Genomic DNA, 27,780 nt, shown 5'->3' with positions numbered 1-27,780 from the left:
CCCACAGACACCTCGTGTGTCTGTCTGATACTACGCCTGTGAGAAAAAATGATTGGCCTGGAGCACTCTGTAAAATTTTGTATTTTTCTAAAAAGGAAGAAGGAAAATTAATATTTGTTGCAGCTTTTTTTTTTTTTTTTACTACAGAGAAAACTAGTAAATAACTAACAGAAGACAGTTGTTTCTAGTGCCTGTTTTTAGCTAAAATAATGGGGGTTAATTATTAAACCTTTTACTTGGTTGCTCACTTGTGCTCCTGATGCTTTAATCCTGGGTCACAGAAAGTTTAAGAGTGCTTTGCTGGGGAGACTCACTTCTTTTTGCCTCAACCTTTCCATGCAGACGGGATGTTACGGGCTTTGCTGCTTACACTCTCTGCAGTTGCCATTGCTCGTGCTGAGCTCTGCAAGCCAGGTAAGATTTGGAACCGATTGCCATCCTTCTTTAAGTAAAGTAGCTATCAGTTTAGATTACAAAGCTGCCAACTTCTCAGATTTTTATTTTAACTGTTTTTCTTCAGTTTGAAGATTAAAACACTGAGCATTCAGATCTTTTATGAGTTTGCAAATTAAGTATGGAAGTTGATGTCACTTAAAGAGGTTGTGGTAAACCTCACTGAGACTCTGTAGGGCTTTTTCATGCAAGTAACTTCTGTTCTCCTAAGCGGGTGATCTCTTAAGACACATTTAGAAACTGATGTTTGTGAAATAATCAGGGAAGTAAATGATTTAAAGTCCTATTTTGACTGACTATCTGTATATGTTTGCTTTTTCTCTTTGTGCCAGATGCACAGAATGCTTTCAAAGTACGAATTAGTATCAAAACAGCTTTGGGAGATAATGCAGTAAGTACTGTATCTTCACATATTCTTCCTAACTCAATATCTGCCAAAATAGAAGTAATATATACTGTAAAATTTCTGAAGGCAATAGAAGCAATTTGTTCTGCAGTGTTCATTGTAATAGTTTGCTCAAGTCATGATCCAGGCACCCATTTCTTGACATTTGACTAGCCCACTCCTTAAAAAGCATTCTTTAGAAGAAATATAAAGCTTGCTTTTTCATAAAGGTAGTTTTCTGTCAAAGATTTTTTTTCCCCTGGAAAAACAGTAGGGATGTTACACTTTATGCATGAGAAGTGCTGCATAAATGTAAGTCTGTATTTTGGGAAAAGCACTTCTGTTCGAGGGTGCTAATTGTAAAGTCAAGCATGTCTGGGAAAGAGAAGCAGGAAAAGATTTTTACGTCTTTATGAAATGGGGCTTTATATCAGGCTTTCAGACAAGCATTAACTGTAGAGATCATTCAAGCATGTCTCATCAATTCCCTGCTAATGGAGGGCTTCAGATAGTGGCCTTTCTTCTCTGCTTGTGGTGCGCAGGCTTGTCTCATAAGGACTGAAATGCTTTGGCTTAATTCAGATCTTTGGGCTTAATGTAGAAGTACTGGTGTGAGCAATGAGAGATACATAAGAGATCAGGACATTAGATGACTGAGTGGTCCTTCCTGATCTAAGGCACTATTTAATATGTCAGAGCCCAGTACTTTGTTAGTTTGAATACGTAGAGCAAATCTGCAGCATGTTAACAGGGCTCAGCAGAAAATTAGGTATGAAACATCCTGGACAGTCATCTCCACTTGTGAGTCTGGTGTCTGACTGTGTTATGAGCCCTGGGAAATAAAGCAGTATTATGTTATAAAAGGTTGGTGATATGAGAAACTCCCTATGACTGTAGAAGCTGTTCTGAAATTACCCTGAAAGATCAGGTAAGTTAAACTAACATTAGCAGGAACCTAAATTTCACTGGTAACTTCGTAAACCAGACAAAGTACAAAGAAATATTCAACATACCAGCTAAAGTAAATGTCTGGAATTCATACTGAAGTCAATTCTCTTCGGTGGGAGACTTTAATTAAACAGTAGTGCGAGCCTAGATTTTTTTTTTTTAATTATTAAAAATAGTGTAATACTATGGCTGAAAATACATCAAAATAATTATTAAATCTCTCCTTGATGACAACTGCTAATATTTTGGTTTAATCTTGGTTCAACATAGTAGCAAAGAACAAAAATTGCAGTTCCCAGTAATGACCTTTTTTAGTGCCTTTTCCATCTCCAGCTGTAGTAAAATAAGGGGAGCTTGTTTGATCATTTATTTTTTTTTTTGTTTTTCATTCAAAAAGGATATGAAACAAATCATTACCATTGAAGGCACTTTATATTGCAAGATAAAAGCAACAACTGAGGAGTCTATTTTTTTTTGTAGTCATTTATTTCATATAACGAAGTGTGTGAAAGCGCAAAGAATGGTACAATTGAGAGCAGCATTTTGGAACAACAGCTTGCTGAAACTGGTATGATGCCATAGAAAATCACCCACAAATAATAAACAATTTATTTAGTACACAGGTAGTAATAGTTACTTTTCATAGCCATTTCAGTCTTCTCTGTGAATGACTGAAATTGAAAACTGAAACTACTATGAAACTGAAATTCATTTTGGTTAAAGGATTTGGGACACTTTACTTTTTTGTGTTATGTATTTTAGCAAAGAAAAGTGTAATACTCTCATTGTGTCACAGCAGGACACGGTCAGCTTTGTTCATTTCCAAGTCACTTCAAGCTCCATGATAACAGAAAGCCCTGATACTGTGGGAATTTTCCTCTAGGAGTGGCAGGGTAATTCCAGTGTACATGCAAGGGCATAGGAAATAGGTTGGTGCAGCTTTTCACATGGTTTAGTGCACGCCATCCACTGTGTGTGAAGCAGATGAAAACGGGACACCATTTTTTAATTTGTTCATCACCTAAGCTGTACTCTGAGGCAGAGAGTTCCATTTAGTGTATTTATTTAGTTCTTATCACAATGGAGCTGGACAGAGCAGTTCAGATGCAGTAGATATTCAGCTGTTATCATTTTATTTGCAAATAATGGGTGTACTTGACAGAGATGTTTGCTGATCCGTGGGAGGAAACACGGTGCCTGTAGGCCTTAAATGGAAGGTGATTTATGAGTCTCTCTGAGGATGGTTTTGACTTCATGAGTGGCTTCTGGAATAGCTGCTAGTCACTGGTTGCTTTCTGTTCATGGAGTCAGCAGAGGAGTAGAGAGTTAATTCAAAAGGAACAGAGGCAACTAGAGAGTGAGAAGTGATGAGCACTGACAAGTCCATGTAACTTGGTGTCACCACTCATTTTAACCGTAAGAGTCAAAGAGTTGGCACCTCAGGGGTGCAGCCAGGTGAAGTAGAAAGTGCACTTGCTTCTGGCTCATGTATTCACGCTGCTTCCAGGGTAGAGGATGAAGAGGAGGAATGCTAACATACACCTTGTGTCTTGCCACAAGATGGGATCCAGAAGTGTTGTGTGTCTGTAGCCATTCTGCAGTCTGAATGGCTGTACAGTTAAACACAGAACCATTTAGGAGGGAAAAGATTTTCTAGGGTCCCTAGTCCTCTGCTGCTCCAAGCCAGGTCCACACTGAAATCAGGTCAGAGCAGTCTTGTAATATCATATTCTCATATCTTAAATTTTGTCATTTAGAGCACTATTACAGCATTTCACCCCATCAGCAACCTGCATTCATCATCTTTCATGCATTATCTCATCATCTTCGTTCAGTAAGAGGCAGTTAAGACTGCCTTTCACAGTCACCTGTGTCCAATTCTGCTCCTCCTTGAAATATAAAGGATGGCGAGTGCAACTGAGCCAACGTCTTTGTGTTGGTTCCTTTGCAGCACCAGGAAGATGTAAACATTAATAGTTCTGATAGCGTCATGTAGTGTTTCATTGTTAACAGTTATGTTTATAGTGTGTGGTTGCAAATAATATTTAATGTTTCCTCTAGAGCAGCAGAAAGTGTGCATCAATAGCTGCTCTGTATAGGAACATCCTCAGTCATCAGCTGCACGCCAGGCCTTTGCATTTGGAGGGTAAAGATGAAGCTGATAAAGCCCCATAGTACAATGAATCAGGTCTAGCGGAAGTGTCCCTGCCCATGGCAGGAGAGTTGGAACTAGATGATCTTTAGAGTCCTTTCAATCCAAATCATTCAAGGTTTCTTTGCATCCATCCCTCTGATTGGAGAAAGCTGCTGATTAGAAACTGTTTTCTGGAAATTCATGCCGACCTGTCCTGAGTTCATACAGTTTTTTAGCTTGAAGTTCTTGCCTTACTTTTCCTCCTCGTTATGTTGCCTTCACCTTGTATATTCCTGTATGCAGTCATGGACAGAGGTTCTTGTTCACCTGGAGCCCACAGCAATCTCCATCTCCACTACTTCCTGTTTAATCTCCATTTTCCTGGGGCTTCTTGCCCTTTGGCCCAGAGGGCTGTCTGCAGTATCTTCTCCTTACTCAGGCAGACCCCTGACTTCTGCTGAGCTTTCTCTGCCAGCCTTCTCCCCCTCTTTCTTGCAGTTTTCTGTTTATTCTGTCTCTTTTAAAGTGCTTACTCTTTCAGCTGGGCCTGGAATTCCTCACTACAAATTATTTTCCCTGTTTTGAGATACCCTTTTTTTTACTCTGACTTAAAGAAGTGCTAGGCTACTGCATTATTTATGAAAACTGTGACAAATTGTGCATGTATATATGCATTGCACTAAACATAAACATGTACTTGGTACTGCTGCATTGTATTTGTGTCCATGTAAGCATGAAATGGAGTGTGCTTCATCATTATCCATTTTCAAGACAACTGATTAAATTATCTCTACAGCTGGCTTAATCCACTGGCTAACAAATGACTTTTTTCTGTCCTCTTAGACCTGTTCTCAAAGACTGCAGATGGCATGTAGGGATTCAGTCAATAGTGCCATACACAGAAAAAAAGAGATCTTCCCTGTTAGTACTGCAAATTGTGCTTCATGGTTTAAATATAGATATCTTTAAAATGATGATAAATAGTTTTATGGCTCCGATCTGTATTAATTCCTTTACTGCATGATCTCTTTTAGTATTAGTTGCTCTCATTACTGTCACATTTTCTTCAGTGCAGTGGGTTCAAAACACAGGCTTTTATAAATTTTTTCCAAAGAGTTTCTTTCTGTTTTTTTTTTTTTTTTCAGTTGAAGTTCCCAGGTTGGCAGGCATTATTACAGTATGCTCACGACCCTCTTCATTCATGAGGCAAGAGTAGTGAGTCAGAACCCAGGTTCTCAGCACTGCAGCTGCACTTCGATGCTGCTCAAGTTGACTGCTGCCTCAGCTTTGCTGACCCTGTCCTGTCTCATCTCAGGGAGCCCATTTCACTCAACATTCATCTAGGGATGATAAACAAATCACTTTCTCCTCTTTAAATGACTGTCTCCTTCCCTGTTTAGTTTCCCAGTCCACAGGATGCCAGCACAACATGAGGGCTGCAGATACCTGAAAGTTGGATTCTCTTTTTTTTGTGGAGAGGTTGCATCTCCATGCACCCAAAATCAGAATTTAAAGACCAGAATTAAGATTTCGAATTTGCAATGCTATTTACTTCTTTTTGATGTACATTGCTGTTTTTTGAATGTGTTACAAAGGACTATGAAAAAGTAGGTCCAAGTTGACAACAGAGTTAAGTGTCCGCACCACTGGGTGTCTGGTTTGGATGATTACAGAGCAGATTTTTTTAATGCTGAAAGTTAAAGATTAGATTTGTGTTCTGATTGACTGAAGACAGCTGTTTCTAACCTCCCTTAATATAATTCCAAGAAACTAATAATCTCTGTAATCTGCTGAAAGGGGAAGAAATTCAATCGGTATGCCTCAGTCATGGCTCCTGTTATAAAAATGTAATAGATGCAGTTCTTACAGGTCATTAGAATTGCATATGTGAGTGAAAGCCCAGGGGAACCCAGTGAAGCCGTCTCAGAAAACTTAGATTATGAAAGCATGATTTTTCATCAAGACAACAGAGAACAGTTTTTGGAGCCTATGTTCTCCTTATTGAAGTAGTAGGGATGCTATTTTCTTTCTTTTATCTCACATGCAATATAATAATTTGTAATATAGTTGAGTCTTCTTGTAATCAGAACAGTGTGCAGCAATAAGGCTGCAATCTCATTTTATTTCCTGCTGTCCTGATGTCCAGCTCCCAGAGACCACATTCAACATTAGGGGTTTTTTTATTGTTATTTTTGGGCAGGGCCAAAAGTCTTTGAGGGTGGTTTTAAACCTTTTACTGAGTTTATCCAGCAAAAGAGGCAAGGCCATGAAAGCAGCTGTGTGGGGAGAATTCTAGTCTTTGGTATAAGAAACTTTACATCTCCAGTTTGGTCAGCTTTCAGAAATATTAAGTTAATTCAATTTTTGGAAACATTCTTTGCAGTTTATATTATTTATATTGCAGTTTATATTGCACTTTTTTTTTTCCGTTAGAAAAAGTCCTTTGTCCATACTAAACAATGGGCATTTATTTTCTTAGCACAACCAGAGAATTTATTCATTTTCTTGATCAATACAGCATTTCAAGTTCAGCAACTCTTTTCCCTCTCTGTACTGCCAGCACTGGTGCTGAAACTAATTATTTTCCATCTTCCTTTACAGTATGCCTGGGATGCTAATGAAGAGTACCTCTTCAAAGCAATGGTGGCTTTTGCAATGAGAAGATATTCCAGCAAGAGCACAACTCAGTAAGCATCTGCTTGGATTTGCCTTATACATATTAACAATGCTGCATGTAGTGACCTTTCCTCTGCTGTACTGAGCTGTAGGAATCATTATATAGAGATTCTAAAACCAGGCTGTTGCAGTGTACTTCTGACACCCACATACATATGCAACATCACACTGTCTCTGTCTTAAGCAATGTTCAATCTTTGAACCAGTGTTCCTGTGGATGGGAAGTGACACAGCTGTGGAGCTCAGTGGGATGGTGCCTGTTCACTTTAAGCAGAATGCGGCAGGACGATTTGACACCTTCTGGAGACTATACTGGGAGGAGGCAAAGGGACACACTGGGAGGTCAGGAAAGGCAGCACAGATCTTTGAGTAAGCAGCTCTGGTGCATGATTCCTTGGAGCTCAGCTTCAGCAATGTGCTGAAGATGAGCTGACTCAGAGCCCTGGGAGGTGGGTATGCCGGTGCTGTGCTCTGCTGGGCGTTCCTATCCCTGATATCACAGCGGTTGAGTTACCTACCATCAAGAAGTTTCAGATGTTGCAGTGCAGATAGAAATCAGCCTGTAATTGGTTTTGGGATTAAATCTACCCTGAAGTATTGAATATTCTTTTCAGGCTTCTGATCCTTGCTACTCTATGAAATTAGATACCAGATTAGACAGACCATTTAGCAAGCTATATTTTCAGGATGTTCTTATCTTTCTTAAATAAAAAACCTTGTAAGTGCATTTCCATAGACCTATTATTTTTTTCATTGTTTTTCAACCTGAAATGAAAGATTGATGGTTCTGGTAGGCTAATGAGGATAAGGTTTTCAATTTACTTAAAAATAAAACTGCTTCAGGCAGTCACTGCATCAGGTGAAGCATATTCCACATTTGCAAAGATATTAGTTAACTTTAGTAACATGATGATTATTGTGGCTGCTGCACTTCTCTTAAGTAAAAGGGGATTTCCCCCTCCATGTGACAGGAATGTTTGATTCCTGCTGTTTCATTTTTATTCCTCAGAAGTGGTCTCCTTTGAGCAAGAGAGCTGTTACGTCAAGCTTAACAAAAACAGCCAAGTGTGCTACTCAACCCAATTAAAATGACACTTTCAAAAATGAGTTCAAGATACAAGCTAATTAGAGATGATTATGTAGGACTTTCTCTCAGGATTTCAAAGGAGCAGAGTTTTCATTCAGCATCTGATCCATAAAGATTCACTTTTGTATACTTATTTTATTCCTGGGTCCTTTTTTAAAATTATTCTCTTCCTTCAAAGTCATGGTACTTTCATACAGCAAAAGACTTGTGTCAGAAGCCAGTGATCTTTTTCCTCTTCAAGCACTGTGGTTTTCTGAAGATTAAAATAAGGTTGGTGCAGGAATGGGAAAAAGTCAAGCCGGTATGGAAGGAGTAGAAGTTTTAATGGCAGTTATCTGTACCCACTCTGGGCAATCATAGAATTTATACTCATTAATTCAGTTTCCTGCTAAGAGAATTTGCCCTATGGACAAATATGATGATGTCAGTGTTACTCTGATGCCATGATGATTTTTTGCCTTTTCTTTTTATACCTTTTTACAACTTCTGTATTCTTTAGTGTTTTTTGCCTACATTCTTGGACTTGTTTGTAAAGCTAGGAGACTCAACATTTTAGAGGTTTTGTAGTTAGGGATCAATATGCCTCAGACACCAAGGTCTTCTCCAGAACACAGTCTGTAAACTAAGATAGAACCATCCAGGGGAAGGTTCCTTGGGGAGGGGGGCTCATTCGAGCCTCTCACTGGGGAATTTTTGATAGATATGCTAATTAGTAAGACCTATAATATTATACCAGATCTTTTGGGGGTGTGCATTGTGGAGTGCATTGAGGTGCATTCGACCCGGACGTAGTGCACCTAAGGATCCTTAAAATAAATACCAAGGTAAAATCCCTTTTTCCCTTCAAACTGTGTTTGACTCTTGATTTTAAGACCAGGAAAAGGCATCAACTCCAGTTTGGAGGTGGTGTTGCACACATCAATAATTCCCTGCTACTAAGTTGGCCAGAAAAGTCAGTATAATATTTGGAATCAGCCAACTGTGGGCATCTTTACCTCTTTTTAATATGGTATCAGATTTTCTCGTGGGGTGTAACTTGGGTACCCCCCTCATGGGGTGTATATTGCAGGTATAACTGATAACTCATCTAGGACTTAGAGACTCCTTTGGGGTCATTACAGACAGCATGTCGCCTGAAGGAGAGCTTTGCAGCTCTGAGTTCTGGCACAACTTCCTAGGCAACAGGCTGAGGAGTTTCCTATGCATAAATCTCTCCCAAATCCCAAGGGACCTTGAAGTCCCCATTTAGTGATGGAAAGGCTAGATAAACCTCCCAATATACCTCAAATAATCTGACTTTTACATGGCAGGCTGTGAAAGTCTCCATCCTATTAGATGCCTCGGAAATAACACACTCCCCACCCATGTGTCTGGCAGCTGTAAGGAAGGACTGTAGTCCTGCTGCATTCCTTCTGCAGTGGGCATGGAGGTGTGGGAGCACCCAGCGTCCCAGAAGGTACAGCAGCATGCTGCACACAGGAACAGCACCCTGGCAGAGCTGGGAAAGAGAGTTCACTGTGGTGAAGAGGGAGGCACAAGCAGGAGGTTGTAGTAAATAAATTACACTGCACTGCTGGCAAATAAATTACATTTCACTACAGGAGATTTTGCAGGAAAATGCCAACAGATTTTCTTCAGGAGATGTAAAAGACCAATGACCAATTATTCTGTCATGTAAGAACAAACAAATTGCCTGTGGCTGCATTCTGGTAGCATCTAAACTTACGGAAATTTTGTATCTGGTTAAATGAAGTTTTTTGTCAAAATAGAACCTGTCAAAAATCACTATTATTTTACATAATTAAATACTGGTTCTGTCAGGGTATAAATTATGCACATGGCCATAGCCAGGATGTGACAAACCTCCCCTTTTACATCCCAGTAATTTCTAACACACCCACATCCCCGAAGTAACTCACAGCCACAACTAACTTCCACATGAGACCCAAATGCTATTAACTTCCACAAGCTCTGTCAGGCCCCAAAATAATTTGTCTGGTGGATCAGGATAACTATTGTTGCAGTCTGTCCCATCATTTTTGATATTCAAAGTCACCTCTTGTTAGGCTTCTGAAGCTGGATAAAAGCCAGCCTGTGATGACAAGCATTTCAATGTGCTGCTGCAAACAGCAGTTGATGCTGTTGTTTCCCTTGTGTAACCACTGAGTGACCCAGCGTAGACTGGGGAGGATTGCACGTTACATCTCAAGTTCTCTGCAGTTAATTTCCAAACTGAAAAAATCATGGAACAGTGTTTAATGTTTGAAAGGCTTGTCAAATTTTCAAGTTTGTGTGAAGCAGAAGAAAGGCACAATCAATCAAATCACCCAGTAACTAATAATATAGATAGAAACACTTCTTTTTCAGTGGAGAATTAATACCCCTTTATTTCCTGCTTTATATGTGGCCTTTCAATTGATTCTCAATACATATGGTCATGAACTACGTAAGCCAACCTTTGGTCTCTCAGTGTTAAAAAATTATTGTTGTAGCCTTTGTTAGTAACCCTGGCTTCTCTAATCTGTGACTCATTTGAAATAATATGCATCTCTTTTGGGCCTGAGACTAGTTAATCTTTAGAGCAAAAAGAATGTCAACACATTTGTTTCCATTCAAGTAACAGAATCTACTTTTGGTACATCTTCCCCCCATTTATAGATAAAAAACCCTGAAATTTTCCTTACAAAGTGACCAGAAAAAAATTCATCAACATTATCCATCTTTCTAAGACAGGCTTTTTTAATACTAAAAATATTGTGACCATTTAGAACAACAAAATAAGACTCTGGAGTAAAGCTGTTACATCAAGGCGATCCCATGGCTGCTGGGAAGAATATAATGTTCCTTTGCAGGAGCAGCTGCAGAGCCCTGTGTTGGAAGAGGCGTGATGCTTTTGGGAGAGCTGGAGATATGCACTTGAGACTTGGGGCTGTGGTTCTTTCATGAGCTAACAGCCATTGTGGGCACTCAGCTCCCTTTGACTCTCTGACAGCTCTATCTTACCCCTAAACAATCCTTTAAATCTCCAGAAGGAACAATGATGGTGTTTTAGACCAAGGAATTGCTAGGGTTTCCTGTACTCTGCTCACCAGTGTTTGTGTATATAAAAGGAAATGTAGTTTTGGACTTTTGCCATGGTGCCATAAGGCTGAACCAGGATCTTGTCATTTTGATGATAACAGTCTGATATAATCCCATGTCAAAAGTCTATCAGCTGCTAAGGAAAGAAAGAAATGTCCACATATATATTTACAAATACACTTCATTGGTGCCTGGAGAAGCCAGGTTTCTCAGATCCATACAGTGTGATGTCATAGTTGCAATGGTTCTGCATGTTGTGAATCAAACCTGAATGCAAGTGGCATGGGAGAAAAAAAAGTGCACCACTGCATAGAAATTGCCACATTGGTGCTTGTTGAACCAGTCTGTTTTGGTGTTTACTCATCTTCTTTGAGCTTCTCATGAGTGGGATTATTCTCTTTGGGACCTGGAAGGGTTTATGGCATTTGGATTCCACTGATGAAAAAGTGGTGGCTTGTAATCGAGAAGGATTTTAGAAACAACGGGGAGAAGAAAGGAAGCCAAATTTATGTATCTTAGTGCACTCCTCGCTGCCCCTTGTTTCAGTGCTGTTTGGTCTAGACACAGATGTTACCCCCATGGTGACTGGCTGCCTTGTCTCATGCTAAAACCTTGGCACTTTAGAGAAGACCCTAGCTTGAAGAGTCTTTGAATGAGGGTATGAAAGTCAGGGTCTTCTGCCAGTCCTTGTCTACCTTTATCTTTCTCTTTGGGGATCAATCTTTCTTCACTTACTGCATTTCAAGAACATCTGTAGGGCAACACCAGGCTCAGATTTTCCACCTGGCCCAGTTTCTGATTGCACCACAGAAACTGCAGCTTTAGGAACTTCAGCAACATGAAGTTTTGGGTCCTACTGTTATAAACACCCAGATGGAAAATGTCCTCTGCAGTTACAATTTTAGATATTCTGTGAAGTCAGCAAGAGTTTGTCAGCCACCAGCCAAAAGTAGGCATTTTTCCCCCTCTCCTGTAAGTTTTGTGCTTTCCTTTTGTTTTGCAAAGAATAAAGCTGCTTTCATCTTCTGATTGTTGCCAGCAAACTGATGTGAACATGTTTTCAAATTCCAGAGGATGGCTTTCCTCTTTTATGTATAAAAATTCTCTGTATTTGCAAAATTGATACTGTTCTAGAGAAGTAAAAGTGGTCATTTTGGCTCAGTAAAATCATTGCTTTCCATTTTATTGCACATCTCTCTGGAATGTGCCCAGAAAGCTGACTGCATCCTGGGCTGCACCAAGAGCAGTGTGGCCAGCAGGGCAAGGGAAGGGATTCTGCCCCTCTGCTCTGCTCTGGTGAGACCCCACCTGCAGTGCTGCATCCAGCTCTGGGGTCCTCAACACAGGAAAGACACGGACCTATTGGAGCGAGCTCTAAAGAGCCAACATGAAATCAGCTCAGATGGTTGGAGCGTGGTGCTAATAATGCCAAGGTTGTGGCTTCAATCCCTGTATGGATCATTCCCATAAGTGTTGGACTTAATGATCCTTGTGGGTCCCTTCCAATTCAGAATATTCTGTGATTCTGTGATTAGAGGACTGGAGCACCTCTCCTGCAAGGAAAAGATGAGACAATTTGGTCTGTTCACCCTGGAGAAGAGAGAGCTCTGGTGTGACCTTATAGCACCTACCAGTACCTGAAGGGAACCTATCAGAAAGATGGAAAGAGACTTTTGACAGGGGCATGTGACAGGACAAGGGGGAATGTCTTCAAACTGAGAGTAGATTTAGTTTAGATGTTAGGAAGAAATTCTTTACTGGTGGTGAATCACTGGCACAGGTTGCCCAGAGAAGCTATGAATGCCCCATGCCTGGCAGTATGCAAAGCCAGGCTGGATGGAGCTCTGAGCAACCTGTCTAGTGGGAGGTTCACTGCCAATGGCAGGAAGGTTGGAACAAATCTCTAAGGTTCTTTGCAGCTCAAGCCATTTTATGATTCCATGAGATAGATAGATGATAGATAGACCTCTGTAAAACGAGGTATTGCACTACCCAGGGCACCTGAAACATCACTCAAAAAAAGCTTTAATCAGCAAGTAAAACATTTCTAGAAAATACCCATAATGAGGTACTGTGATCTGCCTTACAAGCAACTCCCTGGCTGGATGGGGACTGCCCAGATATTGGTGGGTATTAGTGTTCCCTCCTGCCCCTCTTACCCCCAATCCCATCAGTCCCACCAATCGCACCAGTCCCCCCAGTGCCACCAGTCCCCCCAGTCCCTCCAGTCCCCCCAGTGCCACCAGTCCCTCCAGTCCCCCCAGTCTCTCCAGTCGCCCCAGTGCCACCAGTCCCTCCAGTCCTCCCAGTCCCCCCAGTGCCACCAGTCCCCCAGTGCCACCAGTCCCTCCAGTCCTCCCAGTCCCCCCAGTGCCACCAGTCCCCCAGTGCCACCAGTCCCTCCAGTCCTCCCAGTCCCCCCAGTGCCACCAGTCCCCCAGTGCCACCAGTCCCTCCAGTCCCCCCAGACCCCCCAGTGCCATCAGTCCCTCCAGTCCCCCCAGTCCCCCCAGTGCCACCAGTGCCTCCAGTCCCCCCAGTCCCCCCCAGTCCCCCCAGTACCTCCAGTCCCCCCAGTGCCACCAGTCCCCCAGTGCCACCAGTCCCTCCAGTCTCCCCAATCCCCCCGGTCCCTCCAGCCCCCCAGTCCCCCCAGTCCCCGCAGTGCCCCCAGTGCCCCCGGTCGCACCACTGCCAGCTCCCGCGGGGCCGGGGCGGTGCTGCGGGCGGCCGGCAGGTGGCGCTGCCCAGCAGAGCGCGGGGCGCTGGGGCCCTGTCGCGGCCCTGCATTATCGGCTTTTCCTCCCTTCCTTTAAATACCCGTGATTGTGTCATTCCATAAGGGTTTTCTGATATTTCCACCATTTACTAGGAGAGATATGAAAAAAATGGCGCTTAAAAGGCATTTTGCACACTATTTACGTAGTATGCCATGAGAAGCTGCCTGCCCATGCCCCTCCACATTTAACTTCACATAAAGCTGAGCAATCTTCCTTTAAAATACATAATATAAATATTTGACACTGCTAAAGGGCAGAGGCCAATGCCAGTAGAAGGACTAAATTTAGCTTGTTCCCTCCACTCTGTGCCTGGCTCTGTGAACAAAGATGTCGAAAGGAATAACATCAAGTCCACTGATCTTCCCTTCAAAAAATATATCTTGTAGAAGAACTCACTCACTTGACAATCCTGTGTGCAATTCTCCATGACCGGTTCCTGTGGTGTTTGCTGTCAAAACCAGAATTCTTAGTTCACCAAAGCATTTGCTTCATTATATGGCCTTTGTCACAGCCAGTGATGACTGTTATTCAAATATGTATTTGTCCATTTAATTATGTTGAATATATTTCCAAGACCATGCAAGTTTGTAATAGATTTAGAAAAATTTTTGAAGACTCGTTTGGTCTTCATAAGCTTGATTTTTATAAAATCATATTGGGAAATGGGAAATGCAGTGAGTGATTTCTTTCTTGAGTATTAACTGGTAACTTTTTAAAAAATAAGAATTCCCCCTCCCCCCCCCCCTTAGGTGAGAGCAATATTTTATGAAAATCTAAAATATTTAAATAATTCCTTCCATGCTTCTTTAACGATAATTTTTATTTTAACTATCTGCAGAATTTCCAATGTGCTGCTCTGCAATGTGACAGATCGGGTGTCATTTTGGTTCGTGGTCACAGATTCTTCCAAAAATGTGACAACTGTTCCTGGAAGTGAGGTAGAAGCAGCCATCAGGTACAGTCACTGCTTTTGCAATGCTTTCTTCCTTGTTTACCGGGGATGTTTTCTCTCTCTGGGCCTTGTATGAGTGAGCACTCTGCCTCTTTAAGGATGAACTAATCCAAGTTGCTAAAATACTGAGGGATCAGTACTCTTTAATGAATGTGAGATAAGAGGATTTTTACCAGTCCCACAGAATGCAAAGCATGTGAGCCTTGGGATTATAACTTTGGAAAGAATCTCTTTTGATGCTGAGACTCAGAAGAAATCTAGTCCCTTTCCAGAGCCCTGCCTGTGATGTGCTGTCCAGTGTGTGGTACATTGCTCTCATCCAGCTGCTGCATTTCCCAGTGAGATAGCCTTCTTCCTCAGATGATGGAAGGGCACACTTTCTGGGTGGGATTAATATAATTTAGTTTTCACTGCATGCTACATGCACATCTACACCTGGGCTAATGACCATAGGCTCCCTTTCAGTGCTTCTCACTAACATTTCATCTGACTTAATTTAGAAGTCAGCTTTCACATGAGAAGAGCTCCTGTGAACTCCTCGTGAGCAGAGCTGGCTGTGTTCCAGCTTGGTTTAAACAATTTTATGCTCACATTCTTTTCATACCAGCTCGTTCTAGAATGCCAGTCAAGATCACAGCTGAGCAGTGCTTGTACAAAGTACAGTGCACTACAAATCACTTCACTTTCTACCATCACATTCTGTAGCAAGTAAAAGGAAGAATGTGGAACTGACAAGGAAAAAAGAAAAAATGGGTAATCTGACTTCAATGGTCCAAAAAAACCTGCACAAGGGGTTTATAGGGATGAGTCCCTCAAGCAGCATAATGCACATACATTTCTCAAGCATGGAGTGGAAAATGGATCTCTTTGTTTTCAGGCATTCTGTGCTCTGTCTTGAAAATTCATGTTATCTCTATGGAGGTGTAATGCCTAATTCCTGATGAATGAGTGTGCGTTCTTTTGGAAAGATTAATTTAAGCTTATGAGCAGATTAAACTATTTCCTACAGAGACACCAAACAATAGCTTCATAGCATTAGTGGAGCAAACAGATTATTTATTCACTGAAGCTCTCTGTAAGAGCGCTGGAATGCGGGGGTTTTGCATTTCTGTTATTCTTTGATACGTTCAGTAGCATAAGCTGATTTATTTAAGTCTTTTATGTGCCCTGTTTGGCACAGAAATTGGATGCTGTTATTGTTTGGTTTTTAACTGTTGTCTGTCACTTGATAAAGAATATGCTATTTATGAAAAGTTTTAATTCCTACCTAGTTTAAAAGCAAGAAATAAAATGGTCTATAAAACTACAATGCTTTTTGTTCAATTGCTTCTGATTGCAGGCTTCCATACAAAACCTTTATCATAATTCTTCATACTATGGTAGCACATAACACTAGTCATGGACTAGAATTTTGTTGTATGAGATTCCTACAAAGTAAGAATAAAGAGGAAGGTAAACCATGTCAGAGCTCTGTATGATACTCAAGATTTTGCATAAATATACACAAGATGTAGCTATGCATATACAAACATGAAATGCACTTGTAGTTGCCTGTTTCAGCACATAATTCTGAAACTCAAGCCATTAGATGAGGGTAAACAATGCTTATTTCAGCTGTTCACAATGATCCTTTCACATCAGTAAGGAAATCTTTTCTAAATGGCAGACAGCTTACGGTATTATGAGTCTTAAAACATGCCATGGCTTTCAGTCCTGTCCAGGAATGCTGACTTTCCATTAAGGCTAAGAACTTCCTGTTTAAGGGACAGCCAAACATTATGATTTCCAAGAAGTGAAATTTGCTAACTTGTCCCTGTATTTCCCATACATCTTTTCTTAAGAAATACTTGTTCTCTGGTAAATAAATTGAATTGTATACAAAAAAGAGCTGCATTAATTCACATAATGGCTATCAGAAAGAATCTCTCAAGACCAATATATGTAATCCATTTGCTTAAAAATTTTTAACATTTTGAAAAAGCTAATGAAAGATACTTCTAAAGCCCCTTAAGCCTGCTTAGATTTAGATCCAGAAATATCTTACAGGCAGTGAAATGCTTACAGGCAGTGAAAATGGGTGGAGATATCCACTGAAGGGTAGCAGTTGTATTACTTCTGTGAAAAAGCATATTTCTCAGACTTACAGTTTCTCATAATGGGAAAAATATGCAAGGTACAAATCCCTTTAGCTGCATCCTGCAGGGAAGAAGGACATGTTGCCAATAGGTGTGGATTCTTCCAGAACGAATTGTATCCTGTGCCTCATGGACCTAAGAAAATCTACAGCAGCAGGGGCACGTGTACCAGCCCATAACATGCAGGATGGTTCAGTTTGAGGAGGCACTGTAAGTAAATCCTCTGAGCATTGAAGGGTAGATCTGCCACTCCTGTGCTAGTCTTGAATGCTACATGAGCAAGGTAACAGAGCCAGCCTTACTGCTTACAAGCTACTATGTCTTCAGGACATGATTCAAACCAGAAATAAATAATAATACTGTACTGCAGGTCTCATTTGTATTTCCCAGTTTTTCAGATAAATGCGTAGGAAAGTCTGGTGTTCGAAATGTTCCGAATGTGTGGGTGTCTATGGATTAACTGAGGTCTCTGGTATAGCCAAGGTCTGTGTAATCCTGACAACATCATAGAATCACAGAATCATAAAATCATAGAATCACAGAATCATTTATGTTGGAAAAGACCTCCAAGGTCATCACGTCCAACCTTTGACCGAACACCACTGTGTCAAGCAGACCATGGCATTGGGTGCCATTGGGAACACCTCCAGGGACAGTGACTCCTCCACTGCCTGGGCAGCCTTTTCCAATGCTTAACCACCCTTGCAGTGAAGAACATTCTTTCTGTTGTCCAACCTGAACCTCCCCTGGTGCAGTTTGAGGCTATGTCCTCTTGTTCTGTTTCCTGAGAAAAGAGGCTGACCCCCATTAAAGGTAGACAACATCCTTTTCTTCATTATGGTGGATGACATTCAGCCCTGCCAAACTTGCAGCACATTCATGGAAAATCCTTTTGTTTTCTACTACCTTTTGAACTTGTAAAATACCTTTATAAAGAGTTGTGATGTTTTTCTGTTTTATTTTCCTGAAGGATGAACCGGAACAGAATCAACAGTGCCTTCCTACTGAGTGACAAAACACTGCAGTTCCTGAAGATAACCTCAACCTTAGCACCTCCTGTTGAACCCTCTACACCTGTCTGGCTTATTGTATTTGGTGTTGTTCTTTGTCTCATTGTGGCTGGGATTGTTTTCCTCATTATTTCAGGAATTCAGAAACACAAGAAGTAAGCAGCTTAGTCTTTCTTCTGTTTTAATGAAATACTTGCTAGTTAGGTCAGCTGGGCTGGTTTTGTGTTTCAGAGCAGCCTCGGACAGATTAATGCTGTGCTCCCTTCCCTAACTAGGTAAAGGTAACCCATGTCTCCTTTTCTGAGAAAAAGGCTTAAAATTTTTAGCTGTGAAGTATAGATGCTTTAGTAATTTTGGAATGTAATGAGGAAATGGAGAGTGTAAGAATATGATCCTGGAGGCCACCTAACTAGAGATGAGCTTTAAAAAGACAATTGATGTCATTCTTGTGAAGGTTTATTGTGCCACAGACCACCCACATAGCTACCAAGAGGGAGCTGGCAGTGACTGTATCCCTTCCAGGGCAGTAGTGTCAAAAGCTGGCAGGGCTAAAAAAACTGTGCTTCTGCAGCTTGAGAAGACTCAGTAGAGCACACAGTAATGATTAATGTATGGCTGAAGAGGACCTGCTCACTGGAACAGTGCAGGGTTTCACCTACCATTCATGACTTGATGAGCCCAAAATACCCAGCCCTTCACAGGTTCATGGGCAGATCTCCCCGTGAGCTTAGGAGCTTTTCTGGTGGTAGGGTAGGAGAGGGAGACTCTCTTTTCTTCTCCGTTTCTGCCCTGGTGGCACGGGTGAAAAAGAGAAGGCTATTCATGCTTCCCTAGTGTGAGCATGTGGGAGGAGCACAGGGAGCAGGCGGAGTTTTGATCCTCCCGTCTCTGCTGACTCGGAGTTTAGCATAAGGAATAGAAATTTCTCAGCTGTGTTGAGATTCTGCCACAGAAGTTCAGCTTCTACCATGCTTTTGGCTGCCGCAGAGTTTAGGTTTACACAAAATTATGACTTCAGCAATAGATTCATACAGGAACAGCAGAAGAACTGAAAAAGGGTAAATTCCTGCTGATAACTAGATGATATCAAAATTACTGACTCTATGATGGATTGTATTCCCAAAAATATCAGAACAAGGAATTAATATATGAAAAGTGGTATGTTGCAGAGACTTCCTTTCTGCCTTTTTATGACCTTGAAGAATGTTAAAAGACCTAAGAAGAACAACACTTGTGAAGGTTAAGTGCTTCTCATAGAAAACCTTTAGTAGTGTGGTCAGAATCCCTTCAGTTATATTTTGCATTCAGAGGAATTGTATGAATTTCCAAAACCCCTTTTCTGTTTTCATAAAAATCCCCCAAAATTCAGCAAACAATAGATGAAAGATGCTGTTGAGGAAAGAGTCTGGCAAGGTATTTGGAATCTGTGGATAGTTAAAGCCCTATCACAACCATGTTGTATGGACTGAATTATTTCATGCCCCAAATATAGGCAACCTCTTCTGTAAAACTGAATGATGTTGCTACCTGAAGCCCATACCTGCCCTCTGTGTAGTATCTTGGCTCTGTGTTTCTTTATAGTGCCTAACTTAAAGGGAGTCTTCAAACATTTCACGTAAGTGTAATATAAATAAACTATGATAAATAGCTGTGATTCTTCTAGCTAAAATAATCACTTGTGCTTCTTATCACGCTGAAAGACAGGATTTCCCCCTGTATTTCCAAAATAACTCAGCTGAGCTTGAGCAGTTCCCCTCAATATGGTGTGAGCTCCATGCTTTTATCATCACACTGCCATTGATATGGCTTCTTGATGCCTGCCTGTGTGCGCTTGGCACCCTCTCTGTCTCATGCTCTTGTCCTTTTAGTTGCTATGCTTTTTTCCTTTTTTCACTTGTCCCTCTGTTTCCCTACTCTACCATTACATATAACCTTTCCTCAGAGCAGGTTCATCTGTGGCTGAACTCTAACCCTCCTTTCACATCAATAACATCTGCAGGCAGGGGCAGGGAAGTGAGACAGAGGATAAACCAAGCATATATTTCTTCTATCTACTGTCATGAGGACTGGAGAGGTAAATGGGATGGTCTGGGCAATTTGGCTTCTTGGGAAAAAAAAAAAGCCAGACATCAGAGAAAAGAATTACAAAAGCACTGATCTCTTTTTCAGACACTGAAGTAAGTGACCAGGTTTTCAAAGACTTCAGTGTGTCCAGTAATTAGTTTTCTTGGGAGCTTGTCCAGAGCTTACATAATGGGAACTCTGTTGCCTAGTAAGCTGTGTTGGAAATCTGGCCCCAAGGATGGTGTTGACTTCTCATAAATCTGGCATTCTCTCTTTAAAGTATCATTTAAATACCTTGGTTCAGATAAGACCAAAAGCACATGCTCCAGGCTGTCCGTGCTCAGGGTGTCAGGGAAGGGGAGTTGGCCTATACAGGAGTTTCACTATCGAGTTAGACTCATGCATCATTTATTGAACTGAGATTTGCTTCTTGCAGTGCCTACAGTGATCTGGGTCAGACACACTGTCTCCCTTATGTTTGTTCTCCTGTCCTTGCAGCAATAGGACACCTCCCTCTACAGCAATAGATTTGCCACATGCCCAGGGCAGGACCATCCTCTACTGTCTGTCCTGAACGAGTCCAAAGTCTCCCCCTATCCCCCAAAATTCCATCTGCAGCAGAGGCCATAAACATTTGCCTTGGGAAGAGTGAAAACAGAGTAGACAGGCAGTCTTTCCCTCTATTCGTGTCCCAGCATTTAATTTGCAGCTGTGGGCCTTCCTGAGCTGGATTTGGTCTTCTTGTATTGGGAAACCCACAATGTTTTCTCTTCCCTTAACTTGTTGAGTCACCCCTTGGATTCATGGAAATTTTTAGCTTCTCTGAATTCCTCTGGTGATGAGTTTCACACATCTTCTCTCATTTTGTTTGAACCTCCTTCTTAGTAACTTTTATATTTTGTCCCCACAGTTTTGTATTAAAGAACACTCCTTTTTATCAGCATAAGAACAGCCGGAGGTCAGAGATTTCTGCTACTACACCCCAAGTTTGTTTTAACAAGTCTGTAATGCCAAGAATTTTCCAAAGGCCAATAAAATGTTATTCTTGTTAATATCTCTGTTATTAGCAGTTACACTGAGTCAGATTTTTATGGTTGTCCTGAGTCAGGCTGTTAGAGGACATGTTGTGGGGTAGGAAGAAGCAGTGCAGCTGACCTTTGAGTTTCTTATCCTCTGAAACCGCTGATGCTGCAGGCCGTAAAGTACAGCAGGTTTTTCAACTATGAACTAGTTGTCCTCAAGGTCAGAATAAATCTGGAATTAAAGGAACATCATGACCTGTTGACTGATATTTCTTTATTACATCTTCTCATGATTTTATTTTAGATAATTTATTTTAGGGTTGTTTTTTTTTTTAATGTAGATAATTTTATTCAGCCACTATTATAATATGTTTTTGCGACAACTGGAGCCTGGAAAAGTGAAAGCCATGCAATTATCTGATCTAGAAAACAAAAGTATAAAATACTGGGTAGGAAGGTGGCTGCTAATGAAGTTTGAAGAAAAAAAATGCAGATTTGCAGCATTGAGATTACCTAAAAAGGTAATCATGAATGTTCTGAAGAAGGTAATCAGGCATGTGAGGGCACCCAAGTCTCCACATTTGGAAGCTATAGTTAGTCTAAGACTGATCTGTTTCTAAAAAGTGTGTTTTATTTTTGTACAGATCATGGGGTGAAATCTATGACATACATTGCAGAGTCAGACTAGATGTTTAGTGCAGTCCTTCTTGATGTAAAAAATCCCAAACAGATTTAGAGATTTTTTCAATTTTTTTTTTGCCCCATCTTTTCCTTCTGCAGCTTCCAGTCATTTTACAGAATAAAAAGAGTAAATAATTTCTAAAACATACTTACAACATGTCTACTTCAGATTTTCTGGTTTCCAGTTGTGAGCTCACCTAAACAAGGGCTTCCAATCTGTGGGTTCCCTAGCTATTGTATCTAGATACGTCCATCTGGTGTATTTACTACAGCAAGGAAGTACACCAGATTGTGCCTTTATGAGCATAACCTATGACAAACTTCTAACTAAATATGCAGTTTTCTGTCTGTGGAATCATGGTGGAGTGCTGCAGGTCAACAGAATAAGATGATATTTTCTTTCTTGTTTTTAGAAAGAATAAAGACTCAACAGAGAGAGAAAATTTAGAAGAGAAAGTTGAAGTGACACTAGAAAATGGGATTCCTTGTGAAGCACTGGATTTAAAAGCAAGCCACATTAATGGAGTCTTTGCAGCTGATGATGAACGGTTCACATCCCTATGAAATGCTGCCACGGCTCTCTGGTGTTTTCCTGAAAGACTCCTGTGCCTACCTTTTCTCATCACTACTCCTGAATGTCAAACATGAAGACAAGAAAAATGTCCTTTCACGTAATTTCCCTTGAGAGAACCTTTTGCTGATAACACATACACTTGAACCTCCATTACAATTTTTCGTGAGCAACACAAATGAGAAGGCCTCAGATAATATCCAGAAAAGATCTCCAGAAGATGTGTGGCAGAACAGGGTTGGAACCTGCCTTGTGTCAGGCATCTCATTTTTAATGATTATTTAAATACGTCCATTGCTTGTTTTTCCCTGACGTAAATGTGAAACTGCATTATTCCTGAATGTCACAGGGGAGATCATCTATCATTGTCAGTCCTTGATGGGTTTTCTCTCAAGTCATATGCAAAAGTTTCTCTGTAAAATTACTTCTGTTTGCTGCTATGTTGTATGCCTTTGGATGGAACAGTGACCAGTGCATGAAAGTTTTCATTTATTGAGAAACAAAGAAGCTTTCACAGTCTCTGTAAGACCAGGTCAAAATAGCTGGATCATCTATAGCTCTGGGGCTAGCAAAGATCTGGTACTTAGAAGTGTTTTTCACTTAACTGTTAAAGTTACAGGTCATGTGAGCTGGAAATTAAAAGTTGCAAAACTCTGAAATTTGTTGAAATTCAAAGTCAACAAAGGGCAGATTTTCCACAGGTGTAGTCAGTGTTTAGTGCCCAGCTCTCATTAAATCATAGAATTACAGGACAGCCTGGGTTGGAAGGAACCTTAAGGATCATCTAGTTCCAATCCCCCTGCCATGGGCAGGGGCACCTTCCAGTAGACCAGGTTACTCAGAGCCCCATCCAGTCCAGCCTTGAACACTTTCAGGGGTGGGGCCTCAACAGCTTGTCTGGGCACTCTGTTCCAGTGCCTCACCACCCTCATGGTAAAGGATTTTTCCTAGTATCTAATATAACCTGCCCTCTTTCAGTTTGAAGCCATTCCTCCTTGTCCTGCCCCTACATGCCCTTGTAAATATTCTTTCACAACTCTCTGGAAAAATCTTCCTTACATTTTTTAATAATAAAGCTAGAGTAGATTTCCAGCATAGCCAGTCTGGGGTCAAAAGAACCTTCATGTGACAGGTGGATAATTTTTGAAAGGATTCAAGGTGTGAAACACCAGCTGCTGGGTTTGGTGCACCTGACCTGGATAAGTGATAAAATTCAGAAGTACGGATCCACAGAAAAGGGGAGTTTTGTGTGTGGGTAATTGTAAAAAAAGAATGGAAATGTGTTGAAGCAAAATCCAGTATCTGCAGTCACCAACCATCTGCCCACATCACTAGAGGCAGGATTTGACCATTAGCCATCCTCTTTCCAGTGTCATGTTTAGAGGCAGTATTAGAAAACCTCTTTGCTTAATAGAATTATTTCATCAGACTCCTCACCAATAGGAACAGGGTTAAACAGAGTAAAAGCTGCTTGTAAAGGACCATCCAGTGTCCTGAAGGTACAAAGGTTTCTTGTTTCTCAGGGTAGAAATCCTTCAGCCTTTTGGCTGTATTGAGCACCTTTGACTTGTCTCTACTGGCTCTTTGGACCGGTGTCAGCAGACAGGGAGGAATGGGAAGGAGAAGGGAAAGCAGCAGGGTGAAGGGGGAAAGCTGAGCAGGGGAAGCCCGAGGCTAGGGGAGGCAGGGGAGAGTAAGGCTAAATGCAAAACAAAACTACAGAACCCACTGATCATTTGCATCATGTGGTCTCATTTGTCACAGTTGTCTTTGATGTCCTGCTGGTGAGTACCTCTGCACAAGGACTGCATCTTCTCTGTGTCCCAGTGTGTGCTGCTCCATTCTGAAAAGGACTAATAAAGTTGGTTATTAGTGATAATATATCAAATATAATATATAATATCAAAATTCCCATCCACAACATGTGGGTGTATTTCCCACAGGAATGTCAAAGATGAAGCTTGCCAGTGCTGGAGGGGGAATATAGAGTACAGTGTTATTATTACTGCGTCAGTGGTTGCACCAAGGTCTCTCATGCAGGAAAAGTTTTATTGGGGTAATTCAGATCCCATCATTTCTAAACCTTCACACTTTTCCCATTCTTGGTATGAAAGATAGCTACACCTCAGTGTGACCACAATGGATTGCTGTGACTGCAGCACCTCTGCAAGAAACCTGTGAGAGATTTTGGTGAGAACAGCTTAGTGGTGCAAGAGTAACCTCAAGCTACAGATTAAGAATTGCTGTTATCCTGTATTTTACTATATGATACTGAAATAAAATTCACTTGAGATGAAACAGGGCCAAGCTTATCTGAGCATACCTCTTAAGGCCTGAGTGAAGGTTTGTTTCAGCCCATGGCACTGGCCACCAGTTTGAAAAGAGGTTGAAAGCCTCTGAACAAAACATTATGCCATGTGGGCTAACTGTGGTGGTAAGTATTTAATCAGTGTCTTACAGCTCACCTTTTAGCATCATTACTTTACAGCAGTTTGGCTTAATATTCTGCTGCTGATGATATGGGATTCACCCAGAGCATACATCTAACTTGCCTCTCTTATGACAGAAAATGGCTTGAGAGAACCAAATGATACATGAGCAGCCATATACCACACTTAGCAACACTTTGAAGCCGGTGTAGGTATTAGCTCTTTCACTGAAATAGATACCACAAATGAGGTTAATCAAGGGCACAGTGCTGCAGAAGAAATAAATCTCTTTTCTAGTCTGTGCAGTAGGATCATATTAGAAAACAAAGAACACTTTGATTTGGTACAGCCTGTCCTCCAGAGCCTGCAAATGGTACAACAACAATTTATATCCCTTGAGGATCTGGCCCAGATGTTTTATGTAACTTCCACATTTTTTTTCTCTAAAACACCTGCATCCAACAGTTGATAAGAAAAAAGAAAGTGAGTAGCAAGCAATATAGAATATATGGTGAACTGCTTCCTAAAATAATGAGTTGGTTCTGCTTTTAGTTACATTTTTACAGTGCCAATGAATTTTGAAAAAAGGTACATGGTGTGCCCAAGACTGAACTGTTTCATTTTCAAGAGCAGTGTTTGAGAAAAGAGAGGAGAAAGGAAAATTAAATTAAATGAATCAATATACCCAGAGAAGTTCTGTTTGAAGAACATCTGCAATGTTTATCACTAGCTCCACATCCCCAGCAAGTTGACATTTCAGAAAGGACATTTACAGTTCTGTTCAGCTTACTTGAGAGAGAGCATTGATGTCTACACTAGAATGAGCACAAATCATGCACGAATAAGTTGTTTACACTGTCAGTCATTAGCTACACATTTGGAGTGCTGCAGAACGTCGATATAAAGAGTCTGTCTGTGGTACTCAGCCCTAAACATCTCTGTCAGCCCACCTTGAAGCCTGGTACTCACAACTAGAATCAGTATTCCCCTGGGGCTCTGCCAGTGCTGAAGAGCCTTCAAGGCTGAACTCATGGGCCTCATGCACACTATATGCTCCTGTTTGTCTGTCCAGGTATAACATTTGCTTCTGTCTTACTGATCTTCATGGAGAACCCTTTCCTGGCTGAGCCTTCATAAAGGGGCACCTTTATTCTACATTTTGAGGGAAGTCAGTCCATTGTTTCTGCTGTTGTTCACAAAAGAGATGCGTGAAGCGGGCTCAAGAAGCCTCAGGGCAGGATTCAAGTCCTGTTCCTTCATCACTGTGAGAACAAAATAATTCCCAAATTAATACAAATCACAGTATTAGCACAAGAGCTTTTGGTTTGATAATTTCTTTCAAGGGCTGGGTGCCAGTTTTGACCAAGCAAGGAGAGTTATCACATCAGAAGGAGTTTTTCATGTGTAAACTCCCACATCTGGGAAAACAAAAGAAATTACTTTCATGCTCATGGCAGAAGTGCAAGAAAGACGTGAAATAACTCAGTGAATAGCAGGACTCTGTGATTCTAGACCCTCTTAAAACATGGCTCAGATGATCCCAGAAATTTGGTCAGTTCATCAGTGCAGTAACCTGTGACTCATGAAATGAGCTGCTTTAAATATGCCAAGTTTTTATAGAAAATGCATTGACCAACTGTCCACAATCCATTAGCAATGAGCAATCTGTGCTTGGCTTTCTATGAGCAGCTTCTTTTGGCCTCTCATGGTTTTTGCTTCCTTTTAATGTGGCATGCAAGAAGGGATGTGTGCAACGGAGTGACACCACAGCTTCCTATGCAAACAGGCAATTGCTAATGAAAAATTTGCACAGTTAGATACACCTAATTTGACAGACTGACCTTGCTAGTTTTCAAATCACATAAAGCTAAAGTACATCAACAGTGATGAGTGGTACACTCTTGCCAGCACATTGTGTCAGTATGTTCAGTTTTGTGACTACATTAAGCACTGTGAATGCATTCCACATAATAGACTTGTGTTTTAACTGGGTATTTTGCATCAGTCCAGAGGAATTTTGCCCTTATAGCCCAGATTCAGCTTTGTTCTGAGTAAAGTAAGCAGGTTCAGTAGAAACTGAATTTGACCAAAGATCAAAAAGTAAAGTTTGATTTTGTTAGCCTGTCCTCTTCCTTCCTACCATGTTTCCCTTTCCCATGGAGGTGGCGATTTGAAGCTGTCAAAGCATCTTGTTAGCTACAGCAATGGCTAAATGGAAAGCATTTAATTTTGGAGAAACTGCAAGAGTGTTCTTGCATTATTTCTCTATCACCTTTGCTTCTGTCCTATAATTTGAATTCTAATTGCTACAAATTACAGTGTGTGGCTTTTATCAGTTCTGGACCAACAGGAATTTTAGACTTTGGACTAACATTCTTTATGATATTGTATCTAAACAGCTTTGCAGGTGCTGATGTGCGAACACATGGTCACTGTAAAATGAACTGGGACCACTCAGTAAAACTGAAGTGAGAAACACACGTTGCCCGGATGCAAAGCCATGTTTCAGAGGATCAATTCCTTTCCCTTCCTTGTTGGGGCAAGGTGGCTTTTTGTAAAGGGCAAGGTGTAAGGGATGCAGAATACTGTGCCCCTGAGTGGTTGCCTCTCCTCTGCCTTCGTAACATATGGTTTTGATTTTGACTGTAGCCTTCAAAGTAGTACTTCATGATACCCTAATTTAACCTGCCAGTTTGTACACTCATCTGCCTGAAAATCATTCAGCTTCTAAGCTTTCATCTAAACTTCGACACAACACTTGGATTTCCTGATGCTTTGGGAAACTGACAGCATCTTTACACTGTTCCTAATGTCCTCAGATCTGGAGCTGGCCCCTGTACATGGGGCACTGTCCCCGTGGCAATGCTGAGCACTCTTTGATGTGTGAAACAGCCATCAGCCTGTGGCAACCTTGGAGTGCAAAGGAGCTGTGTGGAGGTGACAGCATGTTTTAGGTCCGAAAAAGAAAAACAGGGAGCGAATCAGCCTGTCTTGGGACAGGAGGTTATGGAGAGGTATGGATTAGTTGTCTAAGGCATTAGTCCCAGGCTCAGAGCAGTGGGGTACAAAGCCCTCCATGCTCTGGGAGGTCGCTGGCCTGTGGCTGGGCAGTCGAACCGGCTGCAGGAGATGGGTGCTCTCCAGGTAGCAGCCTCCCTTCGCTTCTTCCCCTCAGAGACAGAGGTCCTGAGTGTGGGGCAGCAGGTGGTGAGTCTCTGCGCTTTGCACTTGCTGCCTTTACCTCCATTCCTGCTGGGCAATGGGGAATTAATCCACCCAGCCACTCATCTGCCCTTTCTTGTTCCTGCAGAGGAAGAGCCAGCTAACTCCAAACTGCTGATGCTCGAGCTGAGACTTTGTGCTGGTAACGTG

General features: G+C 41.4%; 1 protein-coding gene across 1 annotated transcript; it reads left to right on the top strand.

Annotated features, from left to right (window-relative positions):
* Nucleotides 1-216: 216 nt before the first annotated feature.
* Nucleotides 217-22,638, top strand: CLTRN (collectrin, amino acid transport regulator). The gene is made up of 6 exons (XM_019282651.3): nucleotides 217-414; nucleotides 786-844; nucleotides 6,522-6,607; nucleotides 14,383-14,499; nucleotides 17,602-17,796; nucleotides 21,822-22,638. Exons 1-6 carry the CDS (start codon nucleotides 348-350, stop codon nucleotides 21,970-21,972), a joined length of 675 nt encoding a protein of 224 aa, XP_019138196.1. The 5' UTR covers nucleotides 217-347; the 3' UTR covers nucleotides 21,973-22,638.
* Nucleotides 22,639-27,780: the final 5,142 nt, after the last annotated feature.

Source organism: Corvus cornix, chromosome 1, assembly GCF_000738735.6.
Source record: "Corvus cornix cornix isolate S_Up_H32 chromosome 1, ASM73873v5, whole genome shotgun sequence".
Classification (NCBI taxonomy): Eukaryota; Metazoa; Chordata; class Aves; order Passeriformes; family Corvidae; genus Corvus; species Corvus cornix.
The sequence above is the reverse complement of the archived record's forward strand: the minus strand, read 5'-3'. Positions and strand labels throughout refer to the sequence as shown.